Source organism: Scyliorhinus canicula, chromosome 3 (genome assembly GCF_902713615.1).
Source record: "Scyliorhinus canicula chromosome 3, sScyCan1.1, whole genome shotgun sequence".
NCBI classification, from domain to species: Eukaryota; Metazoa; Chordata; class Chondrichthyes; order Carcharhiniformes; family Scyliorhinidae; genus Scyliorhinus; species Scyliorhinus canicula.
In genome coordinates this window covers 81,339,365-81,357,237 of record NC_052148.1, presented here as the reverse complement: position 1 = coordinate 81,357,237, position 17,873 = coordinate 81,339,365, and the positions used below count along the sequence as shown (strand labels likewise).

Sequence of the window (17,873 nt, the reverse complement as noted above, 5' to 3'; positions counted from 1 at the left end):
AGGGGATGGGGGAAGTAATGCGAATCTTGGGGGTATTTGGCAATTATTTGGAGTATAAATTGAACATGGGCAAAAGCGAGATGTTTGCGATTCCGGCAAGAGGACAGGAGAAGAGACTGGGAGAGCTGCCACTTAGAATGGTAGGAAAGAGCTTTCGATATTGTGGTGAATTATATGCCTCGTAATTCACACTGTATTGCCTTGCATGTATTGTGTCCTTGTGGGCTCTGTATGTGAGCCGTTGCACGGCTCTGCCCATAGGGGGAGATGAGGAGTTTGTACTGGGCTCCACCCTTGGCTCTGCCCTTGGCTCCGCCCATGGCTCCGCCCATGGCTCCTCCCACTAACCAGAAGTATAAAGTACTGCAGCCGTAAGCCTGCTCTCAGTTCCTCTGGTTGCAGGCTGGCTTAGTTGTAAGACTATTAAAACCACAGTTTACTTCCAATCGTGTGTCTAGTGAATTGATGGCCACATCAATTTAATAGTCTTAGAAAACTTGAAGAAAACTACTATGGAATCAGCCCTCAAACCTGATCGACTAGAACTCGACCCGCAGGCTGCAGAGGCGAAGGAAATCTTCCTACACTGGCTTCGATGTTTCAAGCCTACCTGGCTGAATCAAGCACTTCGGAAACTTCAGAGGAGCAGAAACTCAGCCTACTGCACGCAAGGGTGAGCCTTCGTATCTCTACGCAACTTAATTGTACCACCTCATATACGGAGGCCCTGGCCATGCTCGACCGAATGGACGTGCGGCCCATCAACAAGGGTCTACGCGTGGCACATTTTCACGATCTGCCGCCAGCGCCCCGCGGAGTCGCTAGAAGACTTTCTACGCAATTTAAAAGCCCTTGCTCGGGACTGCAATTTCCAGGCTGTAACAGCCGCCCAGCATATGGAACTCTCTGTCCATGATATATACGTGGCAGGGCTCAGGTCCAACTATGTGCGCCAACGATTGCTTGAGAAAGGGGCCCAGAACTTGGAGGACACTGTAGCGTTAGCTACAACCATGGAGGTCTCGTTCCGCAGTCTGACCTCGTTCCCCGCGGACCAAGCGACTCCATCATGGGCCCCCGACCAGCGACTGCCCCAGGCCTGCGCCGCGCGGCCACCCACTCACTCTGCAGCACCAGCGTGCCATTTTTGTGGGTAGCCCCAACACCCACGGCAGCACTGCCCAGCCCGCAACGCGACCTGCAGCAGCTGCGGTCGCAAAGGACACTATGCCCGGGTATGCCTGGCAAAGTTGAAAACTCCAAACACCCCCGCAGTCCAGAGCACTCGCCTCCCAAACTCACAGGCCAGCAGACCCCGTAATGTTGCAGCGTGTATGCCGACTCCGCCCCCACCCGACATGTGCGACTCATGGGGGCCGCCATCTTGGCAACCCTCCTCCACGCGGCCGGCCACGTGCGACTCATGGGGGCCACCATCTCGGACGCCATATTCCTCGCCGCCCGTCACGTGTGATCCACAGGGGCGGCCATCTTGGGCTCCATCCTCTCCAGCCTCCGAACCTCATCTCGAAGACTACGACCTCAGCGGACAGTCATCACGGGGCCACTCCAGCACAGCTGATCGAGCCGCTGACTACCCGCAACTCAGCGCTGTCACGTTGGACCAGTCACGTCCGAAACACCTCCAGAACTCGATGATGACCGTTAAAATCAACGGGTACAGGACACCGTGCCTCTTTGACTCTGGGAGCACCGAGAGCTTTGTACACCCTGAACTGGTAAGACGCTGTTCGCTCCCTATCTTCCCTGCACGGCAAACTATCTCCCTTGCCTCGGGCTCACACTCTGTTCACATACAAGGGCGCACCGTTGCGACCCTAACGATTCAGGGCGCCAGCTACTCTAATTTCCAGCTGTACGTACTCCCAGAACTCTGCGCCCCACTCTTACCGGGACTCGACTTCCAGTGTAATCAACAGAGCCTCACACTCAGCTTCGGCGGACCCCTACCTCCACTCACTATCTGCAGTCTAGCGACGCTAAAAATTGACCCCCCTCCACTCTTTGCTAACCTTACTCGGACTGCAAACCCGTAGCCACTCGTAGCAGGCGGTATAGCCTGCAGGACAGGGTATTTATTAAAACCGAGGTCCAGCGGCTCCTACGTGAGGGAGTCATAGAGGCCAGTAACAGCCCCTGGAGAGCTCAGGTGGTAGTTGTCAAGACCGGGGAAAAATTCCGAATGGTAGTGGACTATAGCCAAACCATTAATCGGTTCACGCTCCTCGATGCGTACCCCCTCCCCAGGATTGCAGACATGGTTAATCGGATCGCCCAGTACCGCATCTTCTCCACGGTGGATCTGAAGTCTGCATACCACCAGCTCCCAATCCGCCCGGAGGACCGCCACTGCAGGGCGTTCGGCAGATGGCCGCCTCTTCCATTTCCTCCGGGTTCCCTTTGGCGTCACGAATGGGGTCTCGGTGTTCCAACGAGCGATGGACCGAATGGTGGACCAGTACGGGCTGCGGGCCACATTTCCCTACTTGGATAACGTCACCATTTGCGGCCATGATCAGCAGGACCACGACGCCAACCTCCACCGATTTCTCCAAACTGCCCAGAAACTTAACCTCACTTATAACACGGAGAAATGCGTTTTCCGCACGACCAGGCTAGCCATCCTCGGCTATGTCGTGGAAAATGGAGTCCTGGGTCCCGACCCGGACCGTATGCGCCCCTCTCCCTCTCCCACATTGTCCCAGGGCCCTCAAGAGGTGCTTGGATTTTTCTCTTATTATGCCCAGTGGGTCCCCCAGTATGTGGACAAAGCCTGCCCACTATTTAAGGCCACACTCTTTCCCCTGTCAGCAGAGGCCCGGCAGGCCTTCAACTGCATCAAGGAGGACATCGCCAAAGCGGCCATGCGGGCGGTGGATGAATCCGTCCCCTTCCAGGTGGAAAGCGACGCCTCAGCGGTCGCTCTCGCAGCCACACTGAACCAGGCAGGGAGACCAGTCACCTTCTTCTCCCGAACCCTCTCCGCTTCGGAACTTCGACACTCCTCGGTCGAAAAAGAAGCCCAAGCCATTGTGGAAGCCGTACGGCACTGAAGGCACTACCTCGCAGGTAGGAGGTTCACCCTCATCACCGACGAAAGATCGGTTGCCTTCATGTTTGACAACTCGCAAAGGGGCAAAATTAAAAATGATAAAATCCTGCAGTGGAGGATCGAACTCTCCACCTACAATTATGATATTATGTATCGACCGGGGAAGCTCAACGAGCCCCCAGATTCCCTGTCCCGCGGCACGTGTGCCAGCGCGCAAGACGACCGCCTGAAAGCCATCCACAATGACCTCTGCCACCCGGGGGTCACCCGGCCCGCCCACTACGTCAAAGCCCGAAATCTGCCTTTCTCCACTGAGGAGATAAAAGCCATCACCAGGGATTGCCCGATCTGCACGGAGTGCAAACCGCACTTCTTTAGACCAGACAAGGCCCACCTGGTAAAGGCATCCCGGCCCTTTGAATGCCTGAGCATCGATTTCAAAGGGCCACTCCCCTCGACCAATCGAAATGTGTACTTTCTGAACGTCATCGATGAGTTCTCCCGCTTCCCGTTTGCTATCCCGTGCCCCGATATGACCTCCCACACAGTCATCAGAGCCCTGCACAGTATCTTCACCCTGTTCGGTTTCCCCAGCTATGTACACAGCAATAGGGGTTCGTCCTTTATGAGTGACGAGCTGCGTCAGTACCTGCTCGACAAGGGCATCGCCTCGAGCAGGACTACCAGCTACAACCCCAGGGGGAACGGGGAGGTGGAGAGGGAGAACGCGACAATCTGGAAGACCGTCCTACTGACCCTCCGGTCCAGGAATCTCCTGACCTCCCTTTGGCAGGAGGTCCTCCCCAACCCGCTCCATGCAATTAGGTCCCTCCTATGTACAGCCACCAACCAGACCCCTCACGAATGACTATTTGTTTTTTCTAGGGGCACTACCACGGGGGTTTCGCTCCCATCATGGTTGAAGACACCGGGCCCGGCCCTCCTCCGGAAGCACGTCCGGTCACACAAAACTGATCCGCTCCTAGAAAGAGTGCTCCTACTCCATTCAAACCCCCAATACGCTTTCATTGAAAACCCCGACGGCCGTCAGGACACTGTTTCCCTCAGGGACATGGCGCCTGCAGGATCCAACTCCACCACCACTACCGCCGAGGTACCCCCCACGCTACACCCCACCCAACCGTGCGCGCCCTGCGCCCCCGCACCTATAGGTTCACTGCCCATGCTCCGTGCCCCCGCGCCTATAGGTTTCCTGCGTCCCCCGTCACCCGTCGCACCGGTCAGGTATGAAGCTCGGACCGAATCACCCCCGGAGTCCACCATCGTACCCTCACCGACCGCCACCACCCAGCCACCTGAAGAGGCTGCAACCCCGGTGGTCCACCGATCTCAAAGGACGACTCGGCCACCGGACCGGCTCAATTTGTAGACCCGTCACCCCCGCCGGACTTGATTTTTTTACAGGGGGTGAATGTGGTGAATTATATGCCTCGTAATTCACACTGTATTGCATTGCGTTGTATTGTGTCCTTGTGGGCTCTGTATGTGAGCCGTTGCACGGCTCTGCTCATATGGGGAGATGAGGAGTTTGTACTGGGCTCCACCCTTGGCTCCTCCCATGGCTCGGCCCAGGGCTCCTCCCACTAACCGGACGTATAAAGTACTGCAGCCGTAAGCCTGCTCTCAGTTCCTCTGGTCGCAGGCTGGCTTAGTTGTAAGACTATTAAAACCACAGTTTACTTCCTATCCTGTGTCTAGTGAATTGATGGTCACATCAGATATCTGGGAATCCAGGCGGCCCGGGAATGGGAGGCACTGCACAAGTTAAACCTATCCCGGTTGGTAGAACAAATGGAAGGGGACTTTAAGAGATGGGACATGATCCCGCTGTCACTGGCGGGGAGGGTACAGACCGTGAATATGACTGTCCTCCTCAGATTTCTGTTTGTCTTTCAGTGCCTCCCCATCTTCATCCCAAAGGCCTTTTTCAAGCGGGTGAATAAGGTTATTTTGGGCTTTGTGTGGGCAAGTAAAACTCCGCGAGTGAAGAAAGTGTTGCTGGAGTGCAGTCAGGGGGAGGGTGGGTCGGCGCTGCCGGACTTCTGCAATTACTACTGGGCGGCTAATATAGCCATGATTAGGATGTGGGGGAAGGGTCGGCATGTGAGTGGATGGAGGCGGCATCAAGTAAAGACACCAGTTTGGGAGCATTGGTAACGGTACCTCTGTCGTTCTCACCGGCCCGATACTCCACAAGTCCGGTGGTAGTGGCGGCTCTGAGGATCTGTGGGCAGTGGAGGAGATATAAGAGAGAGGAGGGAGCATCGATTTGGACCCCGATTTATAATAACCACAGGTTTGTACCGGGTAGGCGAGATTGCGGGTTCCGGAGTTGGCAGTGGGAGGAATTAGAAGGATGGGGGATCTATTTATAGACGGGAGTTTTCCCAGCCTGAAAGCTTTGGAGGATAAATTTAAATTGCCAGCAGGGAATGGTTTTAGGTATTTGCAGGTGCGAAAGTTCCTGAGAAAACAGGTGCCGGCCTTTCTGCTGCTGCCGCCACGGGGGATACACGATAGAGTAGTTTCCAGTACCTGGGTGGGAGAGGGGAAGGTATCGGATATTTACCAGGAGCTTTTGGAGGCGGAGCTTAAGGGAAAGTGGGAGGACGAGCTTGGAGGAGAGATAGAGGCGGGGCTATGGGCAGATGCCCTAAGCAGGGTTAATACCTCCTCATCATGTGCCAGGCTTAGCCGGATACAATTTAAGGTAATCCACCGGGCACACATGACAGTGGCTAGGATTAGTAAGTTCTTCAGGGTAGAAGCCCAGCAAATCATGTCCACATGTTTTGGGCATGCCCGAAGCTGAGACGGTTTTGACAGGATTTTGCTGAGGCAATGTCCACGGTACTAAAACCATGGGAGGTGCCGAGTCCGGAGGTAGCGATCTTTGGAGTGTTGGGAGATCCGGGAGTTCAGGGGGCGAAGTAGGCCGACGTCTTGGCCTTTGCCTCTCTTTGCCCGGAGACGGACCTTGTTAATGTGGAGGAACTCAAAGCCCCCGAGTGCAGAGATCTGGGTTAGTGACATGGCTGGGTTTCTCAGTCTCGAGAAAATAATGTTCGCGTTAAGAGGATCAATGTTCGGGTTCACCCGGAAGTGGCAGCCGTTCGTCGACTTTCTCGGGGAAAATTAAAATGTCAGCAGATGCAGTATTCCAAGGGGGGGGCGGCGGGCAGATTGTTGTTGTATGGTTGAGGTGTGTGAAGATTGGGCTGGGGGGGGGCAATGTTTATTTTACCATGTTGATGTCATTGTTTATGTTACTGTTATAAAAATTTACAAATACATCAATAAAATATTATTTAAAAAAAACATTCCACATTTCAGATCAAGTTGCTTCCAGCCCTTTTTATTTCAGGTCAATATTTAGCTTCTGATCAGTTGTTCCACTGACAAGAGAATACAGACGTCTCTTTCTCTCCGTAACATGAGATTTTTCTTCCCAAGGCTGAAAACATGGGGCTGGATTCTCCGTTTGGGAGACTAAATCCCCACGCCAGCATGAAAACGGTGGTGTTTTACACCAGGAAAACTGGCGCAATACGCCACCGACTCCCCGTTTTGCTGGGGGATAGCAGGGAGGCAGCATAGAGCTTGCAGCTCTAGCTGCCGATACGGCCCTGAGCATTGCCGGGTCTGTCGCCAAACATGCGCACTGCGGTGGCCTGCAGCGGCTGCGCGCTGCTTGATGGCGGACTCAACCCGTGGACCCCGACCGCAAAAGCAGTGCACCCCTTCGGCCGCTCGTGCGTCCTGATCCGCCTGCACACAGTGCCCCCAGTCCCGAATAAAGCCCACGGATCGCCTTCCCCTAACTGTGGCACCGCTGGACTGAGTCCGCAGCCATCGACGTGTGAGACAACACGTGTCCCACACCATCGGGAACTCGGCCAGTCGGGGATGGAGCTACACTGGGCGGGACTCAGGCAATAGTAGTACACCGCTTTTCAAGGGGCGGAGAATCCAAATACTGGCACTGCCACCGATATTGGCATCAAAACGGATTCTCCACCCCGTCGCTGAATGCAATTTCGGCGTCGGGGAGCTGAGAATTCAGCACATGGGCTTTCTTTTCACTCTAGAGGTGGACAATGGGAGTTGGGAATCCCGGCTTGGGGGAAAGTGCCAGCAAAAACTGAACTCTTGTTCTGTGGTGGGGGGCAGTGTGGCCACAAGTTCCTCCTCCTTCAGGACACCACCCCACTGCGGTGCCAGGTTGTGGAGGACACAGCAGACCACCACAAAGTAGACGACCCTCCGGGAGGGTGTACTGCAAAGCACCACTGGGGCAGTCGAGGCATCGAAACCACATTTTGAGCAGTCCGATGCACCGTTCAATCACAGCCTGGGTGGTCACATGGGCCTCATTCTACCGGATCTCCGCATTGGTCACTGTCCTCTGTACAGGCATCATTAGTCAGGTCCTAAGCGTGTATCCCTTATCACTCATGAGCCAACTGGCCATCCTGGGGTGGTCCTCGAAGAGGCCGGGGATGTCTGACTTCCGCAGAGTGTAGCTGTCATGCACAAATGAGCATAATCTTCATGTGGTGGTCTCACAAAAGCTGGATGTTCAGGGAGTGGAACCCATTCCTGTTGACATAGGGTGCTCCCTGATGGCTCGGTGAGCGCAAGGCGACAAGCATGCAGTCTGTGAGCCCCTGGACCTTGGGCATCCCGATGATGGTGGAGAATTCTGCTGCCTGGGCATCCCATTGGACCTGGTCCATGTCAAAGTTTATATAGTTTTCTGTCCAGCCACCAGGGCATCTGTTACCAGTCGGTTGCACCTGTGGGCTGTAGCTTGTGAGATGCCACACAGGTCCCTGCTCAAGCCCTGGAATGATCCTGACGTGTGCAAGTTCAGAGATGTGGTGAGCAGGTGTCCTCCTCCTCCACTTGGTGCCAAGTCTGCAAGGACATGGCACAGATACCGCACCATCTGCTTGTTGAGACGGAACCTCCTGCGGCACACGCTGTCCGTCATTTGCTCGAACGTCCAGCGACACTTGTACCCCTTGGGCTTTTGCGGGCCTCTCCCTCTCGGTCTCACCCTGGGCATCCGGTCCTCAGGTTGTGGGACAGGGTCCTGTACATGGGTCGTGCCTCGAGCCTCTGTTGGCGCTGCGCCTTCTGCCGTGCCTAGCCGCCCGGCTGCCAGCAGCACCACTAAGGCAAGTTCCGCGGCGTCCAAAATATCATCCATACTGTTCAATATGTGGAAGGAATTGGGAGAGGGTGTGACTGACAAACAGCCATGTCTTCTACTCCAGGACCCTCCATTCCCCCATTGCTCAACCCTCCCTTCCCCAAACCCTGTTCACGCACACCCAGCCACTGCAGTGACCCCCGCTCACTTGGACCCCACAGCCTGCACCCCAGACACCCTTGCATAAAGTTACTTGGACTTGGCGCAGGCCCCCTCCCCATTGCACTCACCCATCCTTCAGCCACGGACATGTTCCCGGGGCTGGGACCCATCCCCTGGGTATTCGGATGTTGGTTGCTGCGTCTGTGGAGTTGCATCCCACAAAGTTGGTTTGCAGGTGCAACAAGTAATTAAGAAGGCAAATGGGATTTTGTCCTTCACTGCTGGATGGAAGGAGTTTAAATGCAGGGAGGTTATGTTGCAGCTGCACGGGTGCTGGTGAAGCCACCGCTGGAGTTCTATGTACAGTTTTGGTCTCCTTACTTGAGGAAGGATGTATTGGCACTGGACGGTGTGCAGAGGAAACTCACTGGGTTGATTCTGGAGTTGAGAGGATTGGCTTATGAGGAGAGACTGAGTAGACTGGGATTATATTCATTAAGAAGAATGAGGGGGGATCTGATAGAAACATAAAATTACGAATGGAATAAATAGGATAGAAGCAGGGAGGCTGTTTCCACTGGCAGGTGAAACTTGGACTACGGGCAGCCTCAAAATAAGGGGAGCAGATTTAGGACTGAGTTGAGGGGGAACTTCTTCACCCATAGGGTTGTAAATCTGTGGAATTCCCTGCCCAGTGAAGCAGTTGAGGCTACCTCGTTGAATGTTTTTAAGGCAAAGATAGATAGATTTTTGAACAGTAAAGGAATTAAGGGTTATGGTGAGTGGGTGGGGCAGTGGAGCAGAGTCCACAAAAAGATCAGCCATGATCTCATTGAATGGCGGAGCAGGCTCGAGGAGCCAGATGGCCTACTCATGCTCCTAGTTCGTATGTTCTCCCGCAGTGTTCAGGAACAGTGTCCAGGCATCATGGTCTGATTGGGATTCTAGGCAATAACCCTGACATGTTACATGGCACGCCCACCGATGGGAATCTCCTATTAGCAATTGCCTTCAGCCACAGGCTTCCATGGTCAATGGTGGCCAGTGGGGCAGACAGGCAGGGACTAGTGTTGCCCCCGGAACGGGCACACATGATCCAGGGGTTGGCATGGCGGACCCGTGGGCAGTTGCCCCCCCCCTCTCCCCATCAGGACCCCGTAGCTCCGATACCCCAGCGTCCCATGGAGGCCCACCCCAACTGAGGCTGGACCGCTAATCAGTGAATGAATAACTTTTTGGGGAGATGTCAGAATCACGGGAGGCCATTGGATATGGCTTTTGTTCATTGTATGGAAACGGTATTAATTGGGGGATTGGTTTCTCGCCACGCTACTGCAGGGTCCCGATTTCACCGATGGGAGCGGCCAATTGCATTGTTAATGGTTTGGCGTCTGGCGCGCTTCTCATTTTTGGCCCCTCCAGCTGTTTACCGGCCTAGTTGCGCTCTTGTTTGAGCGCAATGAGGCCACTGAACCGCACCCATTATGTTTAGCATTTATTGCAGGCTAATGTAATGTTTCTTCAGTATATATAAAGTATTTATCACATTTATTTAGCAAAAGCAGCAACAATACAAAAAGGTGCAATTTTGTTTCCTCCTTTTGAAAACATTGCATATGGTTAAATACCACACATGAAAAGATAAATGATTGATAAAATATTCTACAAAGGTAGGTTAATATTTTCCAGCATTGTTACTCAAATATATCTGACCTTCAACTAACCTTCCATACACTATTCTCCATAAACCTGAAACCATCCAAAACTCTGCTGTGTGTTCTGAATCACACCCAGTCATGTTCATCATTATGCTTACATTATCCCACAATAACTCCTGGGTAAGTAATCCATTGGAATTAATATTCTTACCCTTGTTTTTAAATGACTCCACGGCTTTGCCCCTCCCTATCTCTGTAACCTGAGTTATCTGTACTCAAATTCAGGCCTCTTGAAATCACCTGATGTTAAATATTCTACCATTGGTGACAATGCCTACAGCTGCTACGGCCCGAAGCTCTGGAATTCCCTTCATAAACTTCTTGACCTCTCCACTTTCCTTTCAGATGTTGCTTAAAATTCTTTGACCACGCCATTGGTTATAGAATCCTTACAATACAGGAGGCCATTTGGCTTAGAATCTGCACTAACCGTTCGAAAGAGCATCTTACCGAGACAAACTCCTCCCTGTAACCCTACCTAACCTGCACATCTTTTTTTTTAGAACAGTACAGCACAGAACAGGCCCTTCGGCCCTCGATGTTGTACCGAGCAATGATCACCCTACTCAAGCCCACGTATCCACCCTATACCAGTAACCCAACAACACCCATTAACCTTATTTTTTAGGACACTAAGGGCAATTTATCATGGCCAATCCACCTAACCCGCACATCTTTGGACTGTGGGAGGAAACCGGGGCACCCGGAGAAAACCCACGCACACACGGGGAGGACGTGCAGACTCCACACAGACAGTGTCCCAGCCGGGAATCGAACCTGGGACCCTGGAGCTGTGAAGCATTGATGCTAACCACCATGCTACCGTGCTCCCCATCTTGGGACGCTGAGGTGCAATTTAGCATGGCCAATCCACCTAACCTGCTCATGTTTGGACTGTGGAGGAAACCTGAGAACCCAGAATAAACCCATGCAGACATGGGGAGAATGTGCAAATTCCACAGTCACCCAAGGCCAAACATGAACCTGGGCCCCTGGTGCTGTCAGGCACCCTTTCAAAATGACGCCCTGATCACTGAAGAGCCGGTCTGGCTTGTGAGTTTAGTTCCCCACTACAGAAAATTTTGTGAAGTGTGGGCTTGACCGATGGGAAACACCCCACACCTCTATAAATGACTTATGTGTGGGCAAATACTGGTCTGGATCTCACCCAAAACGCCAACAATAAACATCCCGTCAAACGTGCCCAAAATTACACTTAGGGCTGGATCCTTCCTTCCCGCCTACCGCAAGAACGCCGCGGGCGAGAGGCGGGCAATGTTGGACTCCATTGTGTTTGGGCGGACGTGGCCGGAGATTCCCACCCTTAATCATTTTTTGGAAGATTCACACCCGTGGGCTGAATGTCCCTCTTCTGTATCTCTGGTACTGATAATTTCAGAAGTGGAAGCTGATCATCGTGGTAATCAAAGTGAATGCTATGCTGGATAGAAAAGGTGCATTGTAAGATGCATATGTAAGACTGGGAACAATTGGTCAGGAAGTTCCCATTTGCAAGAAACAAGGGGTGTGATCTACCTGAATGGGAATAGAGTCCCATAACAAATCTATTTCGTCGGGTGTTTCCTGGCGCTTGGAGCTTATGAATGCTATCAAACGGACCCCGTTTCCGTCAGGGTAGATTCGGGGCTTAGTCCCATTTTCTGCGCTGAGGAGCTCCACTCTTGAACCTCCACACTCCCCGCACCTGCACAGGGCGCCCCTGGGCCCGATACCCATCATGGGAAAAATGTCAGCCTGGCAGTACTACAAAGGCAGTGCCAGGCTGGCATGATCAGCTTCGCACCCTGGCAGTGCCAGGCCAGCAGTGCCAAAGTGTCCAGGTCTCACCAGCAGTGCCAGCCTGGCACCCTGCCCAGAGGGCAAGCACTTGGTGGCCTCCAATCCCGTGGGAGACCCCATGAATGTTGTTCTGCCTAGTCCCTGTTTGTGGAGACCAGCACTGAACGGCACTCACCCGTCACCTTGGGTAGTTTGTGGAAGTGCATATTAGAATGAGAGAGCTAGTCTAGATATTTGATAAAAAGTGATCCCACCCACAATGGACAGGATTCATATTGTGATGTCTCGCGCGATCGTGTTAGATTTCGCGAGGTGTGGCGAGTGGGGTAAATCCCGGAAGAGGGATCTCCCGGCATCTACCGGCCGTTACTTTCGGGCATAATGCACAATTTAAACAGAAATACAGAGTAGGAGAGTAAGTTTAATGAAAACATTTGATCGTAAGTCTTTTAAAAAATATATATCTCAATCCAGTTTTTGTGAAATTTATTAAGCTATATTTTCAAATGACACAGATTCAATGCCTTGAAGCTCAGTCAAGAGGTCGGGTGGCCAAATGGTAGTTGGCATTGGTAGGACACAGCCAGATTTTTCAATCATTGAGTTGGCATGAAGAATTTACATTTTATTTCACAGTATTCTAGCAAGAGATGACTAGCTGGTTCACATTTCATATGGAAATGGGTGTGGAAACGCCCAAGTAAGAAAGGCCGCAATTCTTCAATAATGTGAAAGCAAAGTACTGTGGATGACAGTTTATAATGCATGCAGACAAAGATGACATTCAGGTTTGTTGGTTTTGATTACGTTTCTTTATTTTCACACAATGAATAACATATGAACAGATTACTTTTCAGTAAGTGCTCTATTGCTAACCTGGTTTCGGCAGCAAAACAATGAGCTTCTTTCAGAAAAAAAGTTTTAAAACCAATAACCATATGTAGAAGCATGACAATCAGCATGCCAAATACATAAGCGCCAATCAACAGCAGTTCATATCTATTCAATGTACAAAAATGCTTCATGAATAAAAACTGTTACAAAAACCATTTCAAACAACAATGTACAAGTTTGCTCTATGTTTAATTAGAATACAAATATAATATTTGTCTAAAATATGTGTACATACAGTCAAGTATAATAACATGCAAATACACTCTAAAAAAGGTTTAAAAACACTATGAATACAGACTAAAATAAGCCAGCACTATGTAAAAGGACCTTGTGCCCCATGTTTAAAGTTACATTTTTGAAACTTCATTTGCAGTCTTATCAATTTTCAGCAAGAAATTGCTCTTTTTTCTAAAAAAAAAGCAGAGTGAAAACAAAACACTGGGATTTGACTAGGACACCCGTGTAGACACATTTGGCAGCTCTTTCAATGTCTCTGTATTGTTTTAGTGTTTGCAACCTTGGCAGGCTTTTCACTAGTTACGATACAATACGTTATTTCACATCAGCACTATACTGTGCTTTATCAGACCCAAAATTTGCTGTACCTTCATGCTGATTACATTGTTAATGCTGTGGTCCATTTTAAGCAATTGTCATTGTCATTTTAATGGTTTTGCTTTTGTGAAACGAACGTACCAAATTTTAAAGGCAAGTGTTACTTTTAAAACTTGTGTGTTATAGAATATATGAATCCACCCCCCCCCCCCTCCCCCCCCGCCCCCCCCCCCCCCCCCCCCCCCCCCCCCCCCTCCCACAGTCCAACTTCAATTAGCACCGTTCCCAAACCCCAGTTGCATTAAAACAAGTGTTTGGCAACAAAATGAATGGTTAAACTTGACTGAAAAACAGTTAAAATGACAATTACACAGACACAATGATTCCGACAGTTTGAACCCATGCAGGTCAAAGATGTGTAATTACATTATATACAATAGGCTACTGTTTTTGACTGAATTAAGGCTGCCATGATATAAACATTTTGCCTAACTATAACTGCAGTCACAATTACTCATTTTGAAAAATAATTGAAAATATGTTTTGGATTATCTTCATAAGAACACTTAATTTCTTTTTGCATAAGGGGAAATTAAATACAGAAATTTAAAAGCTTAAGGTAATAGTTTTCATTGATTCTCCAGAAAGAAAGAAAACACACAATTACCAGGATACAAGACAATCACAAATCTGGGGATACATTAAAACAGCCAAGTCTTTGATATTAAGTATTTGATTATTTGCATACAATAGTTTGGGAAGTAGTGGATTACAACTGACACTGTTAACTGGGACGTGGTTGAAACAGATATTCTTTTATAACAGAACTTTTTCACTATCACTGACTGACTCAGTTCTGTAATGACAACTGATGGATGGGGTTTACCAGTTAACAAAGATGATCAGATAAGTAATGTAATTTCTACTATCAGGCTATCCCAAATGGTAACAGTTAGCTACAAATTTGAAGGTATAATATTCTGCATCTTCTCAAAGTCAGTATTTCCATTATTCATATTTTGTGTGTGTGTGCGTTCAGGGGTGAAGATTAACTATTGTTGTAATATTGTGAAAAGAATTGGGACATTTCTTAGAGTGAATTTTGTAATTTTGGAGAATTGTCACTTAAGTATTGCATGGATAAGCATGCTGTGAAATTTATATAATTGTGGAAAATATATATTTTAAAATCTTTGTTAACATCTATTTACTTTGGAAAACTGTAAGGCCATACAGGAGGGCACACAATGTTATATTTTTAAATGATCTAGATTACAACATCAATTCCTACCTTTACAGAAAGTCGCTTGTGAACTTAATTGCTCAAATTTTAGTGACACGAGCGGGAGTTGAAGATCAATTATTATTTATTTTCGAAAAGTGAAATGCAATTCTCATCATTAAAAGTGTAATTTGATTGAATTTCTTTTTCCTGTGTTTTATGATATTGCTTCTCAAAGGATATGCCTGGTGATAAAAGTATAGGTGTAAATAGGAAATCTAGCTGATCCCTTGAGAAGTTCAGCCTGAATCTATTCTGCGCTTTGCACCTCTTTTAGATCCATTATTTCTGATTAATGTCACTTTCTGACAGGGTTGTCTATCAAGGCGGGAAAATTTATTTTCACTACATAAAATAAACCTGGGGCACTTATTGATTGAAAATGCCCTTTAATGACTTTTTTCTATTTCTGCTGAGTTACCAACAGCATATGTTGAACTGAAGCAGAAAGTGCTTTATGTGGCTAACACTTTTGCATTTAAGGCTCTGTGAGTACAGTATTGCCTAAGTGATGGCAAGAATATTTAAAATTTGTTTGTTTTTCCATTAATCGACTAGCATATATTGATTATAAATCCAGTATATAAGAAACGTTGCTGCAAGCAAAATGTTATTGCTGCCTGCCTTCCCAAGGAATATTTCATTAATACATTCTTCTAACAGGCTGCCAAAAGTACTTGTACTAACTTACCCTTTTATATGCCTTTACATGTTGCCCACTCGCAAATAATGGGTTGGTGGATAGAGCGCGGTTAACGGGGAGAAGGAATGTTTGTACAAAGTTGTGAAACTGAATTGACAATATTACAATGCCAGACATTGACAGGAGAGTCCGGCGTTTGTAAAGAATGCAGTGAATGCTGGAAAGAGGCTATCCCTTTCATATGGTGGATTGTATGAGAAAATGGTTATTATTTCAAAATTATCCAACATCCGAGTTTCAGTCCCTTCTCAGTCACCAAGTAACATTAAAGTGCAGGAAGATATCAGTGATTGGAGGCTATAGTTTGGTAGCTGGTGGCAGAGATGGTCAAACTGTTGTATCTCTTAGAATTTGTGGTGATTGCCCCGATTTCAGTTTCTTTGGACTTCCTATGTCTCTTTGCTTTCTGCCCAGCTTCCTCTTTCTGCTTTCTCTTGGTGCCTTTATCTGACTTCGGCTCCTGTTGCTGTACCATGCATATTACAGCTTCGATTGTGTCCATGATTGTGTCCTGACTGGCTGAGGCCAGCGTCTCGGGGGCTAAACTGTACCTCAGACTACGTTTACTGGGAAGGTCCACACACTTCTCCAATACTGGCATCTGGTCTGTGAAGTCATCGTCTAACAACACCGGGTGCTTTCTTGGACGGCCTCTCCTCTTTTTCACTATGTTGTTGCCAGTCTTTGACTGCCTTTGCAGCCTCTTGGCTTTCAGGATTTTGTTGACATGGTCCAAGTTCTTTTTTGTTGCGAGAATTTTATCATAATTGCACATCTTCCTGACTTCACATTGAATAGCTTCAATTTCTCTCCTCTTCAGCTTTCTCCTGGGTGAGGAACTGGAACTTTGAACTGAATGGAGATAAACAAAAGGAATCATTTTAATCACCAGATGTACATGATCACTTAATTAGTTTCACAGCATGAAACTATACACTGTCCAATGCCAGACCAATGTTAAAATGGTTTAAATATGCTTTTGAAGTTACAGACAGCTTAATATTTGAAGTACCTTTTGGACCACTGCTGAAACCCAGCTAGACGGCTTGCTCAGGAAATGGAATACAGCTTCTACTACCTAATACAAAACCTGCTTTTTGATCACTGAACTTCCGTGGCCACAAATTGTTTTTAATGTATCCTCAAGAATATAGGACATAAAAAAACCTGGTCTTAATGAAAAGCAGCTTAGAGAAGGGCATAGGGTCACCTCAGTAGCTATCTTTCCATGTGGGTCTACTGTACATGTAAATGTTAAGGGGTTCAAAGTCAAATTTTTAATGAATACTTACGCTAGTTTTATCTCAGGTTAAAATATCAAATAAGCGCTTAACACAACTGCATTTAAGATCGGTTTCTTTGACAGACAAAAGCTATCATCAATTAAAAAGCCAGACGCAGTGCACAATTTGTCCTATTACAAACCAGGTTTGCCTGTATATTGATGCAAACAATACACATGAAGTCACATAAAACGCTCTTTGCAAGCCACCATCATTAGCATGCATTATTGCCATGTTATGGCTTCATCTGCATTATCATAGGTCTTGCAAAATGGAGGAATTTTGAAAATATTAAGTATTTTAATGTTAAATGTGTGTTCCATCATCTCTCTTCCAATATGAAAATGTAATCAGTATTTAGAAGCCATGAATGTTGGTCTTGGTAAATAGTGGGCAAAATCTTCCATCTCGTGATGCCACAAACGCGAATCATGATCAGGCGGAAAATCAGGCGTCCGGTCAAAATCGAGTAATGCGCCTGGCGCCGATTCAGGCACATGTTCCGGTCGCTCGCTAATGGTGAGAATGAGATATGCGCCCTGCGTCGGCGGTGACATGCAAAACCAGCATTTGGATGCATTTAAATGTGATTAGCGGGTTGGACTCAATATGCTCCGCCATTCTGCGACGCTCTACTCCTCTCAGGCGGAAGTCTCACGAGTGTGAATTACTACAAGTATGTATAAATGTGGACTGGGTGTCATGGCTGCGGAGGGGGAGTGGGAGGCTAAAATAACACTGCAAAACTGTTGAAAACTGTCAGGCATGCTGGGGGATGGCTGCCCGGGCCGGGGATGGTAGTGTCTTGGTGGCAAGTCCATGGACTTGTGTTGTTCCGCTCATGATGGGGGTAGTCTGGCTCAGACCGCCATTGCTGCAATCTGTCTTTTAAACACACCCCTTTGGTGCTGCGTACAGTCTCCTGGCTGCTCACACTGCTCAGTGCTGCCTGTGCCCTTTAAACACACAGAAGGCCTCTGGTCATCTGGAAGCCCACCCAAGCTGTCCCTCTGGACACCCTCATACCCCTGCTATATCATCAAGGGCCAAGCTCAATTAGGAGCGCAATACGTGTTGGCATTCCTCAGAAGCGCTGCCCCATTGCCGAGGGAGCAGGGGATCAGCAGAGTTCACCCCAACCAGAGGACATTTGCACTGCAGCCTGGGTGAGCCACCTGATTCTCTGCACCTTTAAGGAAAGAGAACTCTCACCTGTGGATCACCAGT

General features: G+C 48.8%; 1 protein-coding gene across 2 annotated transcripts in view; it reads right to left on the bottom strand.

Moving 5' to 3' along the window:
• Positions 1 to 14,815: 14,815 nt before the first annotated feature.
• setbp1 (SET binding protein 1) overlaps positions 14,816 to 17,873 on the bottom strand; it is a 332,744-nt gene continuing 329,686 nt past the window's right edge. For both annotated transcript variants that reach the window (XM_038790778.1, XM_038790776.1), the window contains exon 5: positions 14,816 to 16,215. In XM_038790778.1, coding sequence (XP_038646706.1) covers positions 15,647 to 16,215 — 569 coding nt within the window. In that variant the 3' untranslated portion in view covers positions 14,816 to 15,646. The remainder of the gene's footprint in view (positions 16,216 to 17,873) is intronic.